The sequence below is a fragment of the Rana temporaria genome, chromosome 4, assembly GCF_905171775.1.
Source record: "Rana temporaria chromosome 4, aRanTem1.1, whole genome shotgun sequence".
NCBI lineage: Eukaryota > Metazoa > Chordata > Amphibia > Anura > Ranidae > Rana > Rana temporaria.
The window spans coordinates 418,473,974-418,498,307 of NC_053492.1; the positions used below are offsets into that span (position 1 = coordinate 418,473,974).

General features: G+C 41.6%; 1 protein-coding gene across 2 annotated transcripts in view; it reads right to left on the reverse strand.

Annotated features, from left to right (window-relative positions):
- Positions 1–24,334, reverse strand: part of LOC120937818 (calpain-13-like) — a 93,041-nt gene that overhangs the window by 20,056 nt on the left and 48,651 nt on the right. Inside the window, exons 14-19 of one of the 2 annotated variants that reach the window (XM_040351315.1) lie at positions 21,302–21,313; positions 16,025–16,227; positions 12,861–12,888; positions 6,740–6,790; positions 3,483–3,569; positions 391–435 (exon numbers count right to left, since the gene is read on the reverse strand). In XM_040351315.1, the coding sequence (XP_040207249.1) occupies positions 391–435; positions 3,483–3,569; positions 6,740–6,790; positions 12,861–12,888; positions 16,025–16,227; positions 21,302–21,313 (426 nt within the window). The remainder of the gene's footprint in view (positions 1–390; positions 436–3,482; positions 3,570–6,739; positions 6,791–12,860; positions 12,889–16,024; positions 16,228–21,301; positions 21,314–24,334) is intronic. The other variant, XM_040351316.1, reaches the window with a different exon arrangement.

Below are 24,334 nucleotides of genomic sequence, written 5' to 3' on the forward strand. Positions count from 1 at the left end.
ATTATGTTGGCTGAATAATGAATGTATAGATTTTGTACATGTCACAGTTTTGGAAAGTATTCACGGCATGTAGACTTTTGTTTTGTTTTTCTTTTCATCTTTTATACAGTTATTTTATTTCACTGATTTTATGTTGTTTGATATATATATATATATATATATATATATATATATATATATATATATATATATATATGAAATACACATTATTTTTTTGATGAACAATTCAGCATGGCACATTTTGGTATACTATATTTATTAGCTATGTTAATATCCCATATCATGCTCTCAGCTACATAATTATTTACACACAGGTTCCACAAGTGCGGTTTCATTTTTATTTTCTGTTTGATCAATATGTATTGTAATTGATGAAAAAGAATCTCATACCTTGGTAGCGTAACGCTTGAAGATACTTTTGTAAGTTTCATGTTCCTGAGACAAAAATAGAAGTAGGAAAACATTTTTTAAAATAAATTATATTGAGATTCAAAAGTACTAAGGCTTAACCACTTTAATACAGGGAATTTTCATCCCATTCCTGCCAGGCCAATTTTCAGTTTTCAGCGCTGTTGCACTTTGAATGACAATTGTGCGGTCAAGCCACACTGTACCCAAATTTTTTTTTCTAAATAAATGAAAAAATACAAAAAAAATTGGGCCAAACTATATTCTGCTAAATTTCTTTGGTGAAAATCACCAAAATCAGTGTTTATTATTTAGTCTGTAGGAAAGTTATAGGATACCAAAACTATGATATACTGTATATCTGTAAATTGATTAATTCTGATGTACTGGCGCCCTATCTAATTTATTGAGGCCCGAAAATGCCAGAACAGTACAAAAATTCCCCCAAATGACCTCTTTTTGGAAAGTAGATAGTGGCATGGCAATTTTTTTGAAGTTGTAATTTTTTGGGAAAATCAAGAAACTTATCAAAAAAAAATTATAGTTTTACATACTGTCATCATGTAACTGACATGGCAGTGATAGAAAAATAAAAAATATATATAATTTTTTTCAAAGTTGTTTCTTTTTCATTAAATGTTTTCAATTATTTATTTATTTTTTACACCTTGTGCTTTCTTATACCAGTGGATTTCACTGGTATAAGCAAACATTTTTTACTGAATAAAATGTATTATTTCAGTGTTTACTATTGTGGTTAGCTGTGATTGGTCATAGCTAATCACATGGTATAGATGGGCTGTGATTGGCACTGTCTGTACCATATGATCACTGACCAATCACAGCTAGCAACACAATTGTACACAATGAACGGCATTAATCAAAGACATTGAATTGCCAGGACAGGAGAAACACCAACAAAATGGCCCCATTTTGCAAAGTAGATCCTCCAACATATTTAATTAGTGACATAGTAGGGTTGATTTACTAAAACTGTGGAGTGCAAAACCTGTTAGAGCTCTGTAAAGAAACCAATCACCTTCCAGGATTTTTTGTGAAAGCCTAATTGAGCAAGCTGAATTAGAAGCTGATTGGCTACCATGCACAGCTTTTACCAGAATTTGCACTCTCCAAATCTAGTAACTCAACTCCAGTAAATATTTTGAAGATGATATTTTTTGCCACAAGTTTTTGTAAAATAAAGAATGATAATGTTTTTTTTTTTTTACACACAGCTTTTAATAATTATTAGATTTCTCACACACTGCATGGGCATACATAGAATTACACCCCAAAACACATTCTGCTGCTCTTTCCGAGTATGGGGATACCAAATACATGAGGCTTTTGTTAGAAGCCTAGATGCATAGAGGGGCCCAAAATCCAACGAGCACATTCAAGCTTTCAAAGGGCAAAAATTAAGCATCCTATTTCCCGACTAGTGATCAGATGTTTGGAGGCCCAGCAGTGCCAGGACAGTAGAAACACCCACAAAATGACCACATGTTGAAAAGCTGACCCCCTCAAGGCATTTTTTAAGAGTCATGATGAGCCGTTTGAAGATTTCATTTTTTCTGACACATGTTTTTGGAAAATGCAGAAAGAAAATCGAATGAAATGTCAATATTTTTTTGGGTATGGGTATGGGTATACTTAAAATTTTATCTAAACACAGTTTGCTACTTCTCCAGGGTATGGGGACACCACATTTGTGAGACTGTTTCAGTGTTTGAGCTGAATAAAAATTGTAAATCATAAACAGTGTACCACAATGTTCGTCTGTGCACAAGGGGTCAGGGAATATAGCTTAGCATAGACTCACCTGTAGCAGTCCTTGTTCCTATAAGATAAGTAAGCATAGTCTACTGGTCCATAAAGATGATCCGCACAACTGCTGTTGCTCTAAAATCTTGCTTTTATTCAGGAAACAACAGTGTACAGTATGCAGGTACAGTCAGTTGACGCGTTTCAGCCTACACAGTTTTAATCATAACTGGTACAGTCTAGTCTACTGGTACATAGCTGCCCCCAGGAATGCCATGTTCACTGGTCAGGAAGTACGGGAGTCTGAAGAAAGTGTGAACAAGTGATTTATTTTGGTTCCAGGAGTGCAGTTGTCCTCGGGGTGGCTGGAACTGGTGTCTCACGAGAATGGGTCAGTTTATGTGGAGACATGGTCAATAAACAGGCAAAGAATTGAAGCATGCTCAATAAACAGGCCAGGGTAGGCACAGGTAGCAGGCAGAGGCAACACTGCACTGATGTGGCAGTGAACACGAACACTGCTGCTTGTTTTGCATTGGCTCTAGTGACATTGGCATTGGTGGGGCTAGTGTTCAGGAACATTGTTGGTAGGTGCGCTGGTCCTGTGACATTGTGACAATGACAGTGTCACTAGTGTGGCAATGATCAAGAAAACTTTTGATGGAGCAATCAGGAGCGCTGGTGCTGACTTACACTGGTCAGGTAAAATTGGAACTGGTCTGGTGGTGATCAGAAATGCGTTTCTGGCTGCATTGGCCTGGTGACCCTGGGACTGGGGTGGTGGCATTCGGGAACACTGTTCTAGCTTTTATCTGTCTGGTGAAAATAGGACTGGTGTGGTGGTGATCAAGAACACCGATGCTGACTTACACTGGTCTGGTGACACTGGGACTGGTGTGGGAGGGATCAGGAACACTTTCTGGCTCACACTAGCCTGGTGATACTAGGACTGGTTTGGAGGTGATCAGGAACAATGTTGGTGACTTACTCTTTTATGGTGTGGTGGTGATCAGGGACACTGTAACTGACTGCACTAGTATGGTGACGCTTTGATTGGTGAGGCTAGTAATCTAATGGCTGGCTGCACTGGTATACAGAGCAACCAGCCAGTGTTTCTGAACACTAGCCACACCAGTCCCAGTGTCACCATAGTAAAACTGTAGTCACAGTGATGTTTTTTTTTTTCACACTGAATGTTTCTTACCAGTGCTAAGCGATGTAATATTTAAACATTTATTATTATTTCTATAACATAGGTGACTATATGTATATACTTAAAAATAAAAATATGTTTTATATGTAGTGCTTACCCCCAAAGGAGCCACTGTTTCCTCAGGTCCCCTGTTCCCAGAACCCACGACTCTACCAGCAGTACCACGCTCCTCGACACACCCAGACTGAAGAGGGGATATTTAATGTAACAATATATGCAGTAACCAAAGAAATTAAATTGGCAACAACCCCTTAAAGACTTATATAAAAAGTAGCAAACAGGGAGTACAGTTAGTAATAAGCCAATGGCATGGGAAACGACCCCAAACTCCATACTTGGGGTTGTCTTGCCTAAGAGACACTGTTACAATAACAGTCTGTCAGTCTGTATTAAACTCTTTCTCTGCTGAACAACACGTTGGGGCCCAGATCCGATGTGGGAGCGCTCAAGTTTCTCCTAACCCGCAAATAGGCACCTGCACCGCATCCCAAGCGAGCAATACTGTTACTCTTTAATAGGGTGTAGTGGGGTTCAGCCAGCGGCCTCTCACGTGGTCTTTTTCCATCCTCTGTTGGCGACTCAGCAAAGCTCTCTGCAACAAGTAGGCAGTGACACCAGACTGCAACAGTGATGTTCACGTGTACCAGTTGATGTCTGCTGTTCCACCTCTCTATGTTCTTGGTGCAGTGGTAAATGCACTGATTGCAGCCTGCCACGTGGTCTGTCCCCCACAATATCCTCACTTAATCCTGAGCAGTGCTTCCTCTTTTACTCCCCAGTCCCCACAGAGCTCTGGTGATCCTGGGATATATAGTTCCATCACTAATCTGCAACCGCTTGCTCTGTCTCCACAGGGACTACATCCCCCACAAGTCTCAGTACCTCCCAGCATTTACAGAGGTTCACACCCCTTCCTCTATGTTTCCTGAGTGGTTTGTGGGCTTCTCACGGCCCTATAATAACTGTGTCCTCCTCTACTTTGGAGATGCTCCTGTCCTGTCAGCTGCAGTAGCAAGGAGAAGGAATAACAGAGACAGTGTAAGCAGACAGCCTGGTCTGTGCATCCGCTCCACCGCTGCAAGTGCTGTGGACTAGGCTACAAATTTATGCATTGAAATAAAATTATACTTTCTGCTTAGAGATCTTTATCCTCGCTCATTTTCATCTTTCCCTGAGGAGTTGGACTTTACTCGTAGAATTGTGTTAGAAATCCATATTTATAATGTCATATTAAATTATTTATATTCAATTAGTGGAATTCTGTATGAATCATGGAAAACATTTATATATGTACAGACCAATAACAGAGAAACTGATCTCTCCTGATGTATAACCCATCAATCCTATGTGTGACAATGTTTTTTTTATTAAAACGTAAAGGTATTTTAATTGTTCTAATGAAGATTTAGCAAAAGGGTTTTATCAGTGGCGGAACTACCAGGGTCGCAGGAAGGCGCGGGGGGGGGGGGGTTAGAGTTTGCAAAGGTCATCACCATGAAGGGGCCCAAAGACAGCAGGAAGAGAGCCTACTGCAGAACATGGGCTTGGTTCACACTGCTGCGACCCAAGTAGTACAACTCGTTTGTGATTTCCTTGTAAATCTTTTTTGCGACTTGCTTGCATCGGAGAAAATAAAGGGTTGAGGAAAGGGCCCCCAGGATCAGTGGGAAGAGGTCTGAGCTCGGAGGGCAGGGCCCAGGGCTCAGAGGGAAGGGCCCCGGACCAGAGGAAAAGGCTCTGGGACCAATGGAAAGGACTCCGGGACCAGTGGCAGCCCATCCATAGACGGCGCACAGGCGCCACCTCCCCTATCCATGCATCCGGCCCCCTGATCTACATATCAGGGCACTGGACTATGGATTCCAATGCATGGTGGGCGTTTTTTTTTAAGCACCTGATTAGAGCCAGAGGCTCTAATAGGCTTCATACAAAGGGTGGCCTCGGAGAGCAGAGCATTGCGCTCCGATCCCACCCTTTTTTGTGATGTTAGCAAATAAATTGTTGCTATTTTCACACTAAAGTTCCTCCCTGCCAATCAGGAGGCAGGTCGTAAAACCTGTTTCTTGATTGGTCAAAGCATCAGGTGATCCTACTGGATGCCTCGCGCTTTGGCAGAAAAGGAGACACAAGCTTGACACAAGGTTGAGGAGCGGATACTGGAGCCACTGCTGCCCGCTCTCCAGGAGAGGAGGAGAGGACATCACAGCGGGTAAGTGCCGGACTGCCCGCGCGGTGGGGGGGGCGGTTTGCTGTCAGTGCTGCGCCGCTGGGGGGGGGGGGTGTGTTGTTTGTTTGCCGTCCACCTCCCTACGTTACTTCCAGTCCGACGACGCTCCACACTGAAGCGCAGGCCGAGCTGAGCCGCACTTCCTGTTCCAACTTTGTCTTTCGGGAGGCCATGTAACATCATTACCATCCTGTTTGCATGCCGAGGACGTCTTTTCAGACACTGGATTGCTGCCTTATCCTCCTGCACTTCATATCTACATCTACCATTCGGATTACGGAGTGACACCGAACCACCCATTGCATTATATACGCCCTTTACTTTTCATCACTTTGTGAGTAGCCATTTGGCTGTCTTGTATTAATGCAATAATAAACATTCAGTTATACTGCACTTAGATTGGCGCACCTTTTCTTTTTTCATCATATCTTTCAGAGCCTGCTTCTACTTTATTGGTAGCTGCCGCTAGTGCTTTACTACATTTTATTACATTGACTTTCGGACTTTTGGACTATACCCTAATAATCTTTGCGCCATCTACTTTTTCCTTGTTGACTAACTAATAATAACTAACTATTAAATTATAGGTATTGGAATTTCCTTTCAAATTTGGATGCTAGAGAGAGTAACGAATACAAATTTATCCAAAGTTACGAATTATCTGAAATAACGAATGTCGTATCAAAATAAATGGAACTGAATGAATTAATAGTAAATAATAATAATATTTTTTTTAAATTATTATTATTATTTATTTTTATTAATTCATTACGATCTATTTGTTTAGATACACATTCGTTATTTTGGGTAATTCGTAACTTCGGATAAATTTGTATTCGTTACTTTCAATAGCAGTCAAATTTGAAAGGAAATTCCAATACCTATAATTTAATAGTTAGTAATAGTTAAGTTATTATTAGTTAGTTATTATTTCAGATTTTCAAATTTTGGGGTTTTCGGATTTTCAAATTTGTCTAAATTCGTTACAAAAATTTATTCGGAACGAAACAAATTGCACATGTCTAATCAAAACTGCCTCCTTGCTGCCTATAAACTCAGTCCTACTGCTCCCAACTGTGCATCTGGCCGTGTATATGTTTGGAAAATATACAGCACATAATTGTTACCTTATTGGCAGAGAGCCTGATGACGTTTTCACATGGCTGAGGTTTGGGTTCCTGAGACAAATGTAAAGGGGTTAGAACAATTGTGAATGGTATTTTTAAACCATAAAATAAACAAGAAAAATGCGTACAGACTTTTTCACAACTGAAGTGTCACTGACCTGGAACGAGTATGCCATTCAGGAGTTCTGATTTTATTCTGGGGATCCAATCTGCATGCTTGTTCCAGGTCAGTGACAAAGAAAAGATTGAAGCCAAAGGCAGCCAGACAATTTGCATATTCAGAATGGATTCAGCAATAATAATTATATTTCTCTCAGTATTGGTGAGTTTTAAAGTGCTTTTCTCCAGCATGTAAACTGAACTGCACATGCACGGCTCAACTTACATCCCCAGCAAGGTCCCAATGCGTTGGGTTGACTGACTCCAGTGTAGGCGCAGGGCCGATCTCATACCGTTCCGGCCGATAAAGATGCCCAGCAGAAGATGTTATCGCAGGTGAGGGATGGGGAAGGAAATGTAAATTCATCTCTGCTTAACGCCCCAGTTCACACCGGAGCGGCTCGTCATGCGATTTGACAGTTCCAAATCTCATGACAAGTCGCAACCCCATCGCCGACAATAGAACCATTGATATCGCCACGACTCATGTCAAATCGATTATGAAAAAGGTTCCTACACTACTTTTTACAGATTTAATTGCGACTTTCATGGGCTTCTGTTACATGAAGTCACAAGCCACTATGAAATCGGCAGTGCAAATCATATTGATGTGCGGCTTTGGAATCTCGCTGAAGTATTGCGATTTCAAAGCAGGTACAAGGGTGAACCAGGGCTGAAGTTAAATTCCAGGTGGATAAAAAAGACACAGATTAATGCAGTCCTATATTCAACAATCCATCATGATATCAAAGCTCCCAACTGTCCCTGATTTGGAGCAATGTCCCTCTGTCCCTCTTTTCCCCTCATTTGTCCCTCATTTTGGTCTGATCTATATAGTTGTATATAAAAGGCACGTTCTATCTCTCAAAAAGTGTTTTCCAATGCTAAACCTTTCATCCAATTTCTAAATTGTTGCATTTGTAAATTTTAAAAGCCAATATAAAGAAATAGTAGTGGTAAAAAAAAAAGCATTTGTGGGTTTAATTAACCTTTTTTGGGGGGTTATTTCTTCTTTAAGGGAGCGTGTCCTATGCCTACATAGGTTTTCTAGTACGTTCCCATCTCAAAATGTTGAAAGGTATGTGAAGCAAGCAGCACAAGTTGCTAATCAGTTAATGCGTTGCCGGGGAGCATTTTCTCAGGAAATGGGTTAAATGATGCTGGCTGCCATTCAAACTGGAAGACTGAGGACATCTTCTAGTAGAAAAGAAGAACTGTAGAGGATAGCTCTGGACTGAACAGCAGTATTGCAGCAAAATCTGTTTTATTGTATCAAATCAAACTCCTACTTTGCAATATTAAATTGAGTCCACAACAGGAACACTAGGAGAAACATTGAGTGAGGCCAATCTGTTTAGGCTCCATTAACACCTAGGCCATTTTCAGAAGACATTGAAGATATTAGTATGTTTTTAGTATAGACGAGTGAAATTAATTAAGTATCTCTTCATCAAAATTTGGGGACATTTTGCCAAATCAAAAATCATTACAGTCTGTAGAGAAGGCAAGTCCAAGTTTATTTAAAGTGAAGGTCCACCCTAAACAAAAAAAAAAAAAAAAAAAAGCTAAAAAGGGAATTTTTTTTTTTTATACTTACTTGAAATTGCTGTTACTAGGCAGATCGTTCTGATCTGCCTCATCCACAGTGAGGTTCTGTGTTCTCCTCCTCACGTTTCCTCCTGGGAAATGGAGGCGTGCTGCCTTCTGGGACACACAGGACAGTGTTCCCATTCACAAATAGCCTTGCAACTCACGCATGCGTGAGCCGTGCGACTCGCACATGCACAGTAGGAAACAGGCAGTGAAGCCATAAGGCTTTACTGCATGTTTCACTTAGTGAGGATGGCGGTGCCGAGACCCGATCCCAGGGACGGATCTGCCTCGAGCAGCCGACATCGCGGGCAACCTGGACGGGTAAGTGTGCTTATTAAAAGTCAGCAGCAAGAGTGTTTGTAGCTGCTGACTTTCAAAACATTTTTTTTACCGCCCGACCTCCGATTTAAGGTGTTTTATTTAGGAGGCAATGGGCTTTGAAAGGCCTCTGGGTGTTTTTTTGTTTGTGTTTAAGCTTATAGGCTCAAACTGACAGCGGGATTGAATTTGTGCGAGTTTAGCTGAACTTGCACTATTTCATACCCGCATCTCAGTCTGACTTCGGGAGCGATTACAGAGACATCTGTGAAAGTTCCTGCACAGATGTCTATATAAATCGCACCCCGAAGTTGCCAAAAGTAGTACAGAAACTTGTTTTGGAATCAGTGCGATTCAGACGGTGCCATTGGGTAGGCGTTGGACCGATTTGGACAGTACCATTGCCAGTAATAGCCGTCGATTTGGCATGCAATTTGACATGTCAAATTGCATGCCAAATTGCATTAATGTGAACCTAGGCTTAAAGGGATTTTTTTTATTTTATTTGATGACACTAAAGCCTCGTACACACGCTCGGTGTACTCGGCAAGAACCAGCAAGAAAACTGCTGGCAGAGCTTACTTGCTGAGTATACCAAGCGTGTGTACGAGGCTTTGAGGTTTCTCGCCAAGAAAACTGCCTAAAATCTCGACGAGAAAAATAGAGAACGTGCTCTCTATTTTCTCGGCAGTGTTTTCCTGCCGAGAAACCCGAGAGTGTGTATACTTACCTGTCGCCGTGAAAACCAGTGCATGCTCGAAATTACTTTGACGCATGCGCGGTAGCTTCCTAGGCATAGGTAGGGTGCAGCAAGTGCATCAAATGTGACAAGCGCATGTTTGTCGTACGCAATGACGTCACCGCGTTCTTGCCTTTCAAAAGAACCATGGTTCTTTTGAAAGGAGTGTCTGTACACTCGGGCGGCAAGAGATTCTTGCCAAGAATCTTGTCAGGAATAGGGATGAGCTTCGTATTCGAGTCAAACTCATGTTCGACTCGAACATCGTATGTTCGATCATTCGTCAAATTACGAAAGTTTTGGGCTGTTCACTCCAAATTCGAGTTACTTTTTACAGCCCATAATTCACTGCGGCATTGCAGTGCATTGCTGGCTGATGATTGGCCAAGCATGCACTATGACCCGCATGCTTGGCCAATCACAGCTTGCAAAAAACGGAGAGCCATAATTGGCCAAAGCCAGGGTGGCTTTGGCCAATTATGGCTCAGGGGGTTTAGTACACGCCCCACACTATAAAAGGCCGCCTGCAGGTCGGCCTTGTGCAGTGTGTTGCGGTGGTTAAAAGAGAGAAGACAGAGAGAAGGAGAGTGTCATTTTTAGTAGGTAGATAGAGCAGGCAGGCTAGTCAGTTAAAGTTACAGTGTGTAGAGGATATATATGCATCCCAGGTGTTGTATATATATTTATACACTGTATAGTTTAGCTAAATCAACTCTTCCTAATATACTGGCAGGCAGGTGATTGTGCTAGCTGCAGTATTCTCACGTGGTGTATTGCCTGTGTCCTCTGCAGTGTGCACCATAAAGCTACGTGGTGTGTGTACTGCCTTTGTCCTCTGCAGTTTGCACCTAAAGCTACTTAGTGTGTACTGCCCGTGTCCTCTGCAGTTTACACCTAAAGCTACATGGTGTGTACTGCCCGTGTCCTCTGCAGTTTGCACCTAAAGCTACGTAGTGTGTGTACTGCCTTTGTCCTCTGTAGTTTGCACCTAAAGCTAAGTGGTGTGTGTACTGCCCGTGTCCTCTGCAGTGTGCACCTAAAGCTACGTGGTGTGTGTACTGTCTGTGTCTGTGCTATTTTTCTCAATGATTTTCATCCATATTGCAGGGACCAAACATTACATTAAAGCCGCAAGCAGTTTTAAATTACTTTTTTCTTATAGTAATCTCATTTTGTGCAGGGACAGTTCTAAACACGTGCCACTTCACAGGCATACTATAGACACCCAGCAGGTACGATATTTAAAATCACTGCTCCAGAAAAAACAACCGTTTTTAAAACTTTTTTTCCATTGATACATGTTCCCCCGGGGCAAAACCCGGGTTCTCAAAGACGTTTTCACAGGCATACTATAGACACCCAGCAGGAAAAATATCTAAAGGAATTTTTCATTTTTTTTTCTCCATTTAAGCATCATTAAAATCACTGCTCCAGAAAAAACGACAGTTTTTAAAAAAAAATTCCTTTGATACATGTTTCCTGGGGCAAGACCCGGGTTCTCAAAGACGTTTTACGACAATAACTTGCATATTAGGCTTTAAAATTAGCACTTTTGAATTCAAACGTTCGAGTCCCATAGACGTCAATGGGGTTCTAAATGTTTGCGCGAACGGTCGGTCCGTTCGAAGGTTCTGGTGCAAACCGAACGGAGGGGAGGGGCTGTTCGGCTCATCCCTAGTCAGGAAAAACAAGGTTTTTTTCCTGACGCATTTCTGGCCCGTGTGTACAGGGCTTAATGCCCTGTACACGCGATTGGTCAATCCGATGAAAACGGTCTGATGGATTTTTCCATCAGTTATCCGATGAAGCCGACTGATGATCAGTCGTGCCTACACACCATCGGTTAAAAAAACGATTGTGTCAAAACGCGGTCCCGTAAACCATGTACGACGGCACTATAAAGGGGAAGTTTAAATCCAATGGCGCCAACCTTGGGGCTGCTTTAGCTGATTTCGTATTAGTAAAAGGCGATTCACGCTTTTCTGTCTGTTAGGCCCCGTACACACGACCGAGTTTCTCGGCAGAATTCAGCCAGAAACTCGATCGGAGCTGAATTCTGCCGAGAAACCCGGCCGTGTGTACACTTTTGGCCGAGGAAGCCGACGAGGATCTCGGCGAGGAAATAGAGAACATGTTCTCTATTTCCTCGTTGTTCAATGGGAAATTTCGGCTCGCCGAGATCCTTGGCGGCTTCACAAGGAACTCGACGAGCAAAACGATGTGTTTTGCCCGTCGAGTTCCTCGGACGTGTGTACGGGGCCTCACAGCATGATGAATGTGCTATCTCCATAACGAATGCTAGTTTTACCAGAACGAGCTCTACCGTCCCCTAATTTAGTCTGAGCATGCATGGATTTTTAACCGATGGACGTGCCTACAGACGATCAGTTTTTATCTATCGGTTAGGTATCCATCAGATAATTTTAAAACAAGTTCCATTTTTTTTAACCAATGGATAACTAACCAATGGGGCCCACACACGACCGGTTTGGTCTGATGAAAATGGTCCATCAGACCGTTTTCATCAGACAAACCGATCGTGTGTAAGCGGCATAAGAAAAAAAGTGTCTTCATTTTTTGAAAACAGTACACAATGGGGTTGATTTACTAAAGGCAAATCCACTTTTCACTACAAATGCACTTGGAAGGGCAGTCACTCTAGATCTGAGGGGAAGATCTGAAATGAGAGGAAGCTCTGCTGATTTTATTATCCAATCATGTGCAAGCAACAATACTGTTTTTATATTTTCCTTGCATTTAGTAAACCAACCCCAATGTATATGTGTGTTTCCTTTATTTCTTCCATTATTTGGTGTTTTCTAACACAACAATAACCTTTTTTTTAACATCTTTTATTCTTAGCTTTAAAAAGTGATTGCTTTTTTTTTTTAAGACACAATTTGTGAATTTCAACAAAACAGTCATTTGGGCACAAAATCAAGTTTGCAGAAATTTTCCACTCATCCATAATTGTTAGAACATAATGTACATTGAGAGTTCAACATTTTTAAGAGTTGCATTGTGTATGTGAGCTCCTTCTCTGCGAAAATACAAAATAAAGTTGTAGAGATGTCCTATAACATCTCATTAACTTGGCGTGTATTTTACGGAAATCTTTCGCAATTTCTCTCTTCCCGCATTCGTTACAAATGACTTGTGCAGTTCTCTTTGATGATGCTGGGGAATGTTTGCCGACAATGAATTATTTGTCGTTCTCAGAGAATCTCAAATAAAATATAATTGCAATCTTTTACTTATGGAGGTAAATGCCAGCAGGGTATTACAATTACACAGTAATGAGCTCATACATACCTTGATGCTTTCTACTGAGCCCAGCTCACTGAAACGGGAAGATTAGAAAAAGATGGAAATAAAAGGATTCAGAATTAACAAAAAAAAAAGTTTACAGTGTTGCAGCAAAAAAGGCTTCCGATCATTTATTTTGTTAAAGTAAACTTGCAATTTGTACAATGATTGTGGATAATAGCAGGTGGTAATAGATGGAAAGTCATACCTTGACTAAAACAGGTACTTCACCTTCAGAAGGCTACTTACAGTGCTTGGTGCCCATTGGATCTATCTCTAGAGTTGTGCATTGCAACATGGGGGCTGGAATTAGACCTATGCCTTGGCATGGGTAAGTAGCTCTCAGCACAGGGAACAGGTAGTCTGCAGCACAGGACACCTGCGCATACGGTGTAGCTAATTCTGGTGCCGAAGAAGGTTATTAAATGGCAGAAGAGGTTAATTTAGCATGAGGGATTTGACTAGAGGGCTCTGTGTTATGCCCCGTACACACCATCACTTTATGTGATGAAAAAAAACGACATTTTCTGTGAAGTAAAAAACAACGTTTTTGAAACTTCAATTTTCAAAGACGAAGTTGCCTACACACCATCGTTTTTCTCACAATGTTCTAGCAAAGCGAGGTTACGTTCACCACGTTTTTCCATTGAAGCTCGCTTCATAACTAGCTTTTGGGCATGCGCGGGTGTAAAAACGTCGTTTTAAACGACGTTTTTTGCTACACACGGTCAATTTCTATGAAGTAAAAAACAACGTTTTGAAAAACGACACATAAAATTGAAGCATGCTTCAATTTTTTTTGGTCGCTTTTTACAAGACATAAAACAAAGTTTTCCCCCACACACGGTCATTTAAAGTGACGTTTTTAAAAACGTCGTTTTTTTTCATCACATAAAGTGATGGTGTGTACGGGGCATTAGGCCTCGTACACACAATCGGATTTTACGACAGGAATTGTGTGATGACAGGCTGTTGTCGGAAAATCTGACGGTTTTAATGCTCCATCGAACAATTGTTGTATGATTTTCCACGGACAAATGTCGGATGGCATGCTTTAAAAAATTTCGCCAACAATTATGTGTTGTCGGATTTTCTAATCGTGTGTACACAAGTCCATCGGACAATAGTCCAAAGTACAAACACGCATGCTCGGAAGCAATGCTGACCAAACACAACATTAGCAGAAGGTGCCCAGAGGGTGGCGCTAAAGCGCTGAAAAACCATGTAGTTTTGTGTTTGTTGGCTGACAATTCTTTGCCATTTGTATGCAAGACAAGTTCCTGGCCAAAGCCCTTCAGACAAAAGTCCTACACTTTGTCCGCGGAATATCCGACTGTGTATACGAGGCTTTAGGGTCAGTAAATGGGGGGGGGGGTGGTTATCTTCAGGCTACATGCACACTAGGCTTTTAGCTTCAGGAGATTAGCATGTACAACAAACAGTGCAAGACTTTGTAGTTTAGCTTTTAAAAACCTTTTATTTTAGTAAGAGGACACCAAAATGTAGGTAATGACTGTATCCCTGCACTATTGTTTACATTTAGCTTTCAGGCATGTAATCTCCCGACTGATGGCTAAATAAAGCCAGGGATATAGGGCCAGATTTACGTAGGGGAGCGGCGGCGTAACGTATCGTAGATACGTTACACCGCCGCAAGTTTTCATCGCAAGTGCCTGATTCACAAAGTACTTGCGATGAAAACTACGCTGGCAGCCTCCGGCGCAAGGCGGGCCAATTCAAATGGGCGTGTGCCATTTAAATTAGGCGCGCTCCCGCGCCGGACCTACTGCGCATGCTCCGTTTCGCAATTCCCGCCGTGCTTTGCGCGCCGTGACGTAATTTTTTCGAACGGCGACGCGCGTAGCGTACTTCCGTATTCCCTGACGTGTTACGCAAACGACGTTAAATTTTAAATTTCGACGCGGGAACGACGGCCATACTTTAGACAGCAATACGATTGCTGACTAAAGTTAGGGCACCCAAAACGACGACTAACTTTGCGACGGGAAACTAGACTAGCGGCTACGTAGCGAACGCGAAAATCCGTCGTGGATCGCCGTAACTCCTAATTTGCATACCCGACGCTGGTTTACGACGCGAACTCCCCCCAGCGGCGGCCGCGGTATTGCATCCTAAGATCCGACAGTGTAAAACAATTACACCTGTCGGATCTTATGGATATCTATGCGTAACTGATTCTATGAATCAGTCGCATAGATAGAAACAGAGATACGACGGCGTATCCCTTCTGTGAATCTGGCCCATAGTGCTGTGCGGGAAACTGTCACATACAAAAAGTTTCCCAGCAGAGGCAGGGCCCGCTTTAAATACTGCCATGCCTCTGTATGCCTGTTCAGGTCCTAATTACCATCAGTTTCCTAAACAGAGAACTGACAGAAACCCTTTTGGAAGTTGTCACTGCAATAGTGATAGATTATTAACCTCTTCAGCCCCGGAAGGATTTACCCCCTTAATGACAAGGCTATTTTTTGTGATACGACGCTACATTGTTTTAACCGACAAGTGCGGTGTAGCTACTGAACTTGCAGAGTGCACTATTCAAAAGTGCACAGTCTATTTTTCTTTAGTAAATCAACCCAACAGTGTGCAATGAGGCTTTACTCACTTCTTTAAACAGAAAGGTAATGTCTACCAGAAAGGCACTAAAATTTGAGCTTACAGACCACAGAATGGCTGAGAAGCACTTTCAGTGGAGGAGGTATCCAAACTGCTGGGTCACCCTGAGATCCCCAAAGTCCTTGCAGTTTTTTTGGGTGTCAGAGGGAGAGAGTTCCAAGAAGCTAGCAGGAGAGACATCCTATAAGGGAAACCTACTCTTCCCCTCCTTGTTAAGTACCTCTCCCTAACACTGCTCCTACTCTCACCCTAACAAGTAGGTCTCTGACCCTGATCTACTGTCGAATGACGCAGAGACCATTATTTAAGCACTTCCATGTCAAGCTGGCCATCCAAATCTCACATCATTTCGACATTCAATAAGAGATGCATACTCTCCTCAAGATGGCCATCTGACGCCCATAATAGGGGACAAACTAGTGCCAAGCGGTTTCTTGACACCAGCACAGTGCAGCCCAACACATGTCTTCATCCACTCTACCTAAAGCTGAAGAAAATAACTAGAATTAGGATTTAACTATTGTTATATTTACATTGCAGCGTCTTTGCTCCTTAGGAATATCTGAAGCAGATATGAAGGTTCCTTTTCTCTCTCTACTGTATATGGGACAACTACATATTTCCCCGCTGCCAGCTTATAGCTCATTGTAGCGTCACGCTGTCTGCAAGCCTCCAACTTTGAGAGTTTGTCTTGGTTAAAGAAGGAAGCTGGAAGCGGCTCTCGTGTGTCCTGGAACTGACAAATGAGAAGAGAGAAAATAATGTTAAACAGAAATGAACACAACTATTAAGATCTAAATGTATGCTCTTCTATGTGTTCAGCTGTCTTGTGCAATGTGGTACATACACTTAGCCAGGCTTAACGTGGAGGTCCACCCAAAAGTGGAACTTCCGCTTTAAGTACTCCTCGCCCCCTTACATGCCACATTTGTCATGTCATTTTTTTGGGGGGGAGTGGGTACTTTTGAAGGGGACTTCCTGTCTCACTTCCTACTTCCTCCCACAGGCCGCCTAGTCGAATCCTCCTCTCCTCCTAGGCGGCCCCTCCCAGAAGATTGCCCTCCACTGGGAACTGAAACATGCGCAGTGCATGCCTGACCATGAAGCCGAAAGCTGTCACGGCCGGTTGCCCACAGTGGCTATGACGGCGCTGGCGGAGAGGAGGGGAAGTGGACCGTGGACCGTGGGGCAGGTAAGTGTTTGTTTATTAAAGGTCAGCAGCTAAACTTTTTGTAGCTGCTGACTTTTAATAAACAAAAAAAGCTTGGAGCTCCGCTTTAAAGTACAATTAAAAGCAAAACTAGATATGGATAGAGTGGCAAGGGGTTATAACTAGGGGTGCACCGATATATCGGTGCCGATACATATCGGCCGAAAATCGTGTTTTTGGGGTCATGCCGAAACAACAGAAATACTGTCCGATAATGACCCACCTCAGAGCCGGACTTAATTACTGTCCGTACGGCTCCTTTCCTGTTTCCCCTGCTCTGCCACTGCCAGCGTCAGCGTCGTGACATCGCAGCCAGTCATTGGCAGGTGCGAGTCCGACCATTGGCTGTCCATGCGGCTCCCCTCAGACAGTCAACAGTGAAGTCCGCGTTCTGTGGGGGCTGGGCGCCATCCAACCCCGCGTGACTCCGAGCAAGCTGCTCACCTCATCACCCGACGGCGGGACTCACTTACGCCAGCAGTTAAGGTAAGGTCTGTGACTGACTGTCACAGACCACCAGTATTTGACTATAGTGCAATCTTTTGATTAATGTGCCCCGCGCGACTCGGCCTTCTTAAATGCAAGCCTGCAAGGTGCTGACTAGGTCTATGTCATGTACCATTTTTTAAAATATATGAATGAATGCCTCGTTATTATCCTCCTCATACCTCACCTAGTGTAGTACACACAGACATCTAAGATCTGTTATATATTATATGATATCAATAATTAATTATTATATAAATATATCTGGCAATACACAGACATCTTTATATATTATATGATAAAAGATGTGACGTCTGTGTATTGCACTAGGTGAGGTATGAGGCAGTCGAATTAAAATGGACAAATAAAGTTATTTTCGGTTTCGGACTTAAACATTTTTTTATTTTGGTTTAGTTTCGGTTCTGAAATTTCCATTTCGGTGCACCCCTAGTTATAACCACTGTTTTTATTGCTGTCTGAGTCCCTGTTTGGCAGATTCAGCCTCTGTAATTGTCCTGATCACCAATGTCAATGGTAAGGAAACTGAGTATAAATCCAAAATCTCAAGATTTTACCAGAACAGAAATAGCATATAAATCTTCTAACTGGGAAACTTGTTCCTATTATATCTGTCCCAGAGGGGAATTCCCGTACATTGGAAAGATAACTTCTAATTTCCTGTTAAATCTACAGCACAAAAATTGAAGGGTAATCTCCTTAAAAACTCACATGGATTTTTTTTTACAGCAGTTTAAACTATTCTCTATTCTATCCTAAATGTTATTAAATACTTTGGCTCTGGATAATTTATACTTTAAAACAACACTGTTGTTAAAATGAAAGTTGCCAAAATAATCCGCTTGCCAAAGAAGAGCGTCTTTTGCTGCTCATGCCATTGAAGATTGACACTTCGAGGGAATATTGATTCCGATGGCAGGTTGAAAAGGAGAAACTTCTATTGGCAAGTTGACAGGATAAACAGGGGAACTGAGCCGAGAAATCAGGAGATCAACACTCAACAGAACTTGTTCTTTTATGAAAAAATTGTTTTGGCAAATTGCATTTTCAAAATAGGGTCACTCTGGGAACTCTGGGATAAACAAATATTGTCTAGATCAGTGTTCCCCAACCCCCGGGCCGCGGACCGGTACCGGTCCGTGGATCAAACGGTACCGGGCCGCCTGATGAACTTTAAATTATTTCACTGTGGCACCCAAGGTGCAGAGCATTGCACTCCCGAGCCCGCCCATTGTGTGACAATAGCGAATGAAAATTCGCTACTGTTACACTGATCCTCCTGGCCAATCAGCGCCGCTGTCCCGCCCTAACATACAGGGCTGCAAGGCTACGCTACACAGCGTCGTAGCCGCCCGATGAGACCAGAGAGAGAATTACGTCATCTCTCCGCCCTCCCCCTCTATGCATTCCTGCAAGCGAACGGCTCCCCTCACATTCCCGCCCTGAGACTGTAAGTACAGTGGGCACTGCGGAGGGACATGCATATTGTTTTATACTGGGACATTTATTATTTTTTTTATACTGGGACATTTAATCTTTTTTTTATTATGGGACATTAAATGTCCCAGGATAAAAAAATGATTAAATGTCCCAGTATAAAAAAATGATTAAATGATTTTTTTATACTGGGACATTTAATAATTTTTTTTATACTGGGACATTTAATCGTTTTTATACTGGGACATTTAATATTTTTTTTTATACTGGGACATTTAATTTTTTTTTATACTGGGACATTTAATCGTTTTTATACTGGGACATTTAATCGTTTTTATACTGGGACATTTAATATTTTTTTTTATACTGGGACATTTAATCATTTTTTTTATACTGGGACATTTAATAATATTTTTACACTGGGACATTTAATAATATTTTTACACTGGGACATTTAATAATATTTTTACACTGGGACATTTAGGGTCGGTTCACACTGCACCAATGTCAGAGTTCGGATGTGATTTGCACCGCACTGCAGTGCACATCGCATGCGATCTCTGTGCGATGCGATTTCAGCCATAAAAATTGTATGGCTGAATTCACATCAAACTCGCACAGGACCCTTTTTTTTTTCGTAGCAGAAACGGATCGCATGGGTGTTCACACCCATGCGATCCGATTCCTGTCCGAGTTTGCAGATCGCACTACGATATGTTAACTGATTTGGGGGTGTTAACTTTTAAATGACACTCCCAGCAGTTCGCATAGGGCAATGTGAACTGCCGCAAAACATGTGATGCGGGAACCCGCAATGGATTTGCAGGGTTCCCGCACTAACTGCTAACGCAACATATCGCGATTCCTCCTACCGGGCCTTGGAAAAATATTCTTCCACAAACCGGTCCTTGGTGCCAAAAAGGTTGGGGACCACTGGTCTAGATATTAGAGGCATGTGTGTACTTGTAGCGGAGTCCCTCTTTACCCACCTTGTCCAACAGTGACATATAATATCCTGGTTACACATATTCCGGCAAATGGCCTGTGACGAGGGAGCAAGTCTATAGACGTAGAAAGAGCTGCTGGGGAGCGAGCCCACATGAGTGGCCCCATAGTAAAAACAGCTTTCTATGGGGCACTAACGGTAGAGGAGGAACCAGGAGCATCAGCAGGGTAACCAAGAAGAGGAGGATCAGGGCTGCTCTGTGCAAAACCTGCACCACCATGTATCCCTGTGATGTTATCGCTAGACTGCTGGCTGTTTTTCCGGGTTTAGCTGGCATGCCTACCCATGACATTTGTACAGGCCGGCAGACAGGCCCCCTCCTCCTTTCTACATTGAAAGCCTATGCCTCCTGGGATATGTAATGTTCGTATCATTCACCTATGGGGAGGCGGGGTAGACTTTATATATATAAATAAGAGGTAAACAGAACCATGTTCCTGCAAAGGACAGGAGGAGGGGTGGAGAGGCGGGATCCTCCTCGGAAGGCTGAAGGTCCGCTTTAAAATTTGTTACTCTTTGACTTATGCTTGTTACATAGCCCTTTACCCTTTATTGACATTGTCAATTTATCTTGCATTTATAAAGTAAACAACAATATGCACATTACTGGCTGCTACCGCTACATAACTTGAATCTTGTGAAACTTTACCTCTGTAGAAAAGTTTCCTGTAAAATAGACCAGTCACTGCTGATTCCCTTCCTTATAAGGGGGACTGGTCTCGTATCGGCCCTCCTTTGTAGTTTTCTGCAGGCAGTTGGTAGTGGTGGGCCTGTTGGGTCCCTCCTAAAGCTCTGCTCTCTACACATGCTATGTGCAATACAGTGATGATGTCACTTCTATTTAAAAAAAAGTAATATCTAAGTTAGCAATGGCGTTTGGTGCACACAAAGTGGATTTTCCATCTTTTGTGGCTATTGAGAAATACATTTAAATGTCTGAAGTTCAGCTTTAATTAAGCGCTTAAGGTCCACCATATAGCAGTTTTCCTGCTACAGGGTCTATATTAGTGATCTGGCTCCTCCGAGTAGGGGGTACGCATGCCCGCCACCGGCTGCTTGTTCCTTTTTATATCAAAATTGTCGTTTCTTGTTTTTTTTCACCAAAAGAAAGCTCTACCAAAAGTATACAATCAAAACAAAAAAGACAGAGACTTTGTTAATGGAAGGGAAGACCCACATCAAAGTCTCTTACAAATATAAGGAATCCACGGGAGATTTGTTACATGAGCGTTCACCTATCACCCAAGTTTCATCTTATGACTTTAGAACCCTAAAGTTGTTGTTGATCCAATGAAAACCCTTATGAAGCATAGCCCAATTTGTTCTAACAGGGACAAAACTCCTTCCTGATTGTTTTAGCCAACTGGATAACATTCAAAAGCATTTTTCGTATAAGTATTAACATCCATTTATATTTTATGTATTTGGTTCATTTTTTTGCTTTTTTGGATCTCTGACTCAAAGGGCTGTAGACAAAAAAAGGCAGGACATTTTCTGCAAAAGAAGATTTTGCGTTTATGCTAAATATTTCCTAATATTTGACTAACTACTTCTAACTATGCCAAGAACAGGATAAGTGATGACTTTCATTGACAATCTCCGCTGATGGCTGGTATTTTTCTTAGCTGGCTATTTCCTGAACATTCTTTGTACCTGAGATTCCACCTAGAGAGACAAAGAAAAACAAATAGATGATATCATTTAGAGGACTAGTCAGTAAAAACACTTAGAACATTAAATCTACTGAAGTGATCCAATTGTTTACTCTTCTAGTAGCTGCAAGGGAGCTGTCTAGGTCCTAAAATAGGAACCCCACCTCTGGTGCCACAGTAAACAGATCTGATATTTGTGTGATCTCCTCCCCTCTTTGCTCTTTGTCTCCCCTTTTCCTTTCTATTGGTCCTTCTTCTTTTCACCTTTAGTATTGTTTGTACTTAGATAGCACTACATGCTACTTAACTTATAGATAGGAAGTTCCTAAAAAAAACCTTCTGCCCAATACTAGGCTAAGCAGCATATACAATAATCTACAGATTGCTGTTAACCAGTTTGCAGTGTTAATTCTGTAAATGAAAATATTTTCGGCTACTAAATTAATGCTATTTTAATAAACTAAAGTACGACTAAGGCCGGGTTCACATTATTGCGAATTGGATGCAGAATTCCTGCATCCAATTCGCAATAGCAAGAGAATGTCTCTCTATGGAGCCGGTTCATATATCTCCGATTCGGCTCTGCGAGCCCTGTGCGTCTTTTGGTTAGTTTCAGGTTCTAATTCAGCCCAAAATTCGGGCTGAAATCTGACCTAAAACGGTGAACCAGGACGCACCGGACTCCTGCTGGGAGCTGCACCAGCATCCAGTGTGAACCGAGCCTTAAACTTAATCAATTCAGATGACTAAAATACACCATATTACCAAAAGTATTGGGACACCTGCTTTTACACGAACATGAACTTTAATGGCATCCCAGTCTTAATCCATAGGGTTCAATGTTGAGTTGGCCCACCCTTTGCAGCTATAACAGCTTCAACTCTTCTGGGAAGGCTGTCCACAAGGTTTAGGAGTGTGTCTATGGGAATGTTTGACCATTTTTCAAGAAGCGCATTTGTGCGGTCAGACACTGATGTGGACAAGAAGGCCTGGCTCGCAGTCTCTACTCTAATTCATCCCAAAGGTGTTCTATCGGATTAAAGTCAGTCAAGTTTCTCCACCCAAAACTCACTCATCCATGTCATTATGGATCTTGCTTTGTGCACTGGTGCTCAGTCATGTTGGAACAGGAAGGGGCCATCCCCAAACTGTTCCCACAAAGTTGGAAGCAGGAAATCATCCAAAATGTCTTGGTATGCTGATGCCTTAAGAGTTCCCTTCACTGGAAGTAAGGGGCCAAGCCCAACCCCTGAAAAACAACCCCACACCATAATTCCCCCTCTACCAAATGATTTGGACCAGTCAGTGCATAAAGCAAGGTCCATAAAGACATGGATGAGTTAGTTTGGGGTGGAGAAACTTGACTGACTTCAATCCGATAGAACACCTATGGGATGAATTAGAGTGAGACCGTGAGCCAGGCCTTCTTGTCCAACATCAGTGCCTGACCTTACAAATGCACTTCTGGAAAAATGGTCAAACATTCCCATAGTCACACTCCTAAACTTTGTGGACAGCCTTCCCAGAAGAGTTGAAGCTGTTACAGCTGAAAGGGTGAGCCAACTCAATATTGAACCCTACGGACTAAGACTGGGACGTCATTAAAGTTCATGTGCGTGTAAAGGCTGGTGTATCAATACTTTTCACAATATAGTGTGTAAATGTATCTTAGCATAACATGTACAGGCATACCCCACTTTTAAGTACACAATGGGGTGTATTTACTAAAGCTGGAAAGTGCAAAATCAGACTCACTTCTGCATAGAAACCAATGAGCTTCCAGGTTTTATCACCAGGCTTAATTGAACAAGCTGGGGTTAGAAGCTCATTGGATTTTATGCAGAAGTGAGCCTGATTTTGCGCTTTCCAGCTTTAGTAAATAAACCCCACTGTGTACTTAAAAGTGGGGTATGCCTGTAATATGTTTTCCATTTCTTTCAAGTGCCGAACATAATAATTAAACAAAGAAAGAAAATTATGAAAAGTACTGCACATTATCTTCATAAACAATATCTTTCAAAGTTTGATAAGCGTGAAAATCTGATTGTACCTGATTTACTGCTAACAAAGCTAACAACAAGAAATCTAAACTTTATTAAGATCTGCAAGTTTTTTTTTTTTTATCGTGATAATTATTGTAGTTGTTATTTCATGTCCTTTTGCCATTTGCAGCAATATTTCACGTTGGGAAATCATCATTGGAGATGGAAGATGAGGTTTATAACCCTACGGACTATTTAGACTAGGATACAATTAAAGTTTATGTGTTTACTTTTGGTAATATAGTTAATGAATGGCATTTTAGTCCAAACATGAACACTGCACTACGATATAATACGTGGGCATCATCTACTAGGCTGCTGAAAGTAGAGTTTACAGTTTTAAATAAATATATATATATATATATGTGTATATATATATATATATATATATATATATATATATATATATATATATATATATATATTAAAGTTGCACTACTGTTTGTCAAAAAGCAATATTTTTGTTTGTTTATGAAATTTGGTTTTATTTATAATGATTATACATCACACTGGCTAAATCTGTGTCTGTAGTACATGTTCAAACCTTAATACCATAAATAATAATATGTTACAGTGTATTTAATTTTTACTCCAGGAGTATATAATGAGAGAAATGCTTAAATAATGCATTACATTTTAACTAAACCCATTAAATTTTAGTCAACTAAAATGTAGAAGATGTTAGTTGACTAAAATAAGATTAAAAATAAAACAATTCAGATGACTAAAATATGACTAATGCACGATCGGAATTTCCAAAAAGAAAAGTTAGATGTGAACCTTTGCTCGGAAATTCCGACCATGTGTAGGCCCCATCTGACTTTTTCTGTCGGAATTTATTGTGTGACCGTGTGTATGCAACACAAGTTTGAGCCAAAATTCTGGCGGAAAAAAATCCACGGTTTTCTTGACGGAATTTACGATCATGTGCGCCATTTTAGTCAAGACTATGACTAAAACTAAATCGAAATTTGATGTCAAAATTAACACTG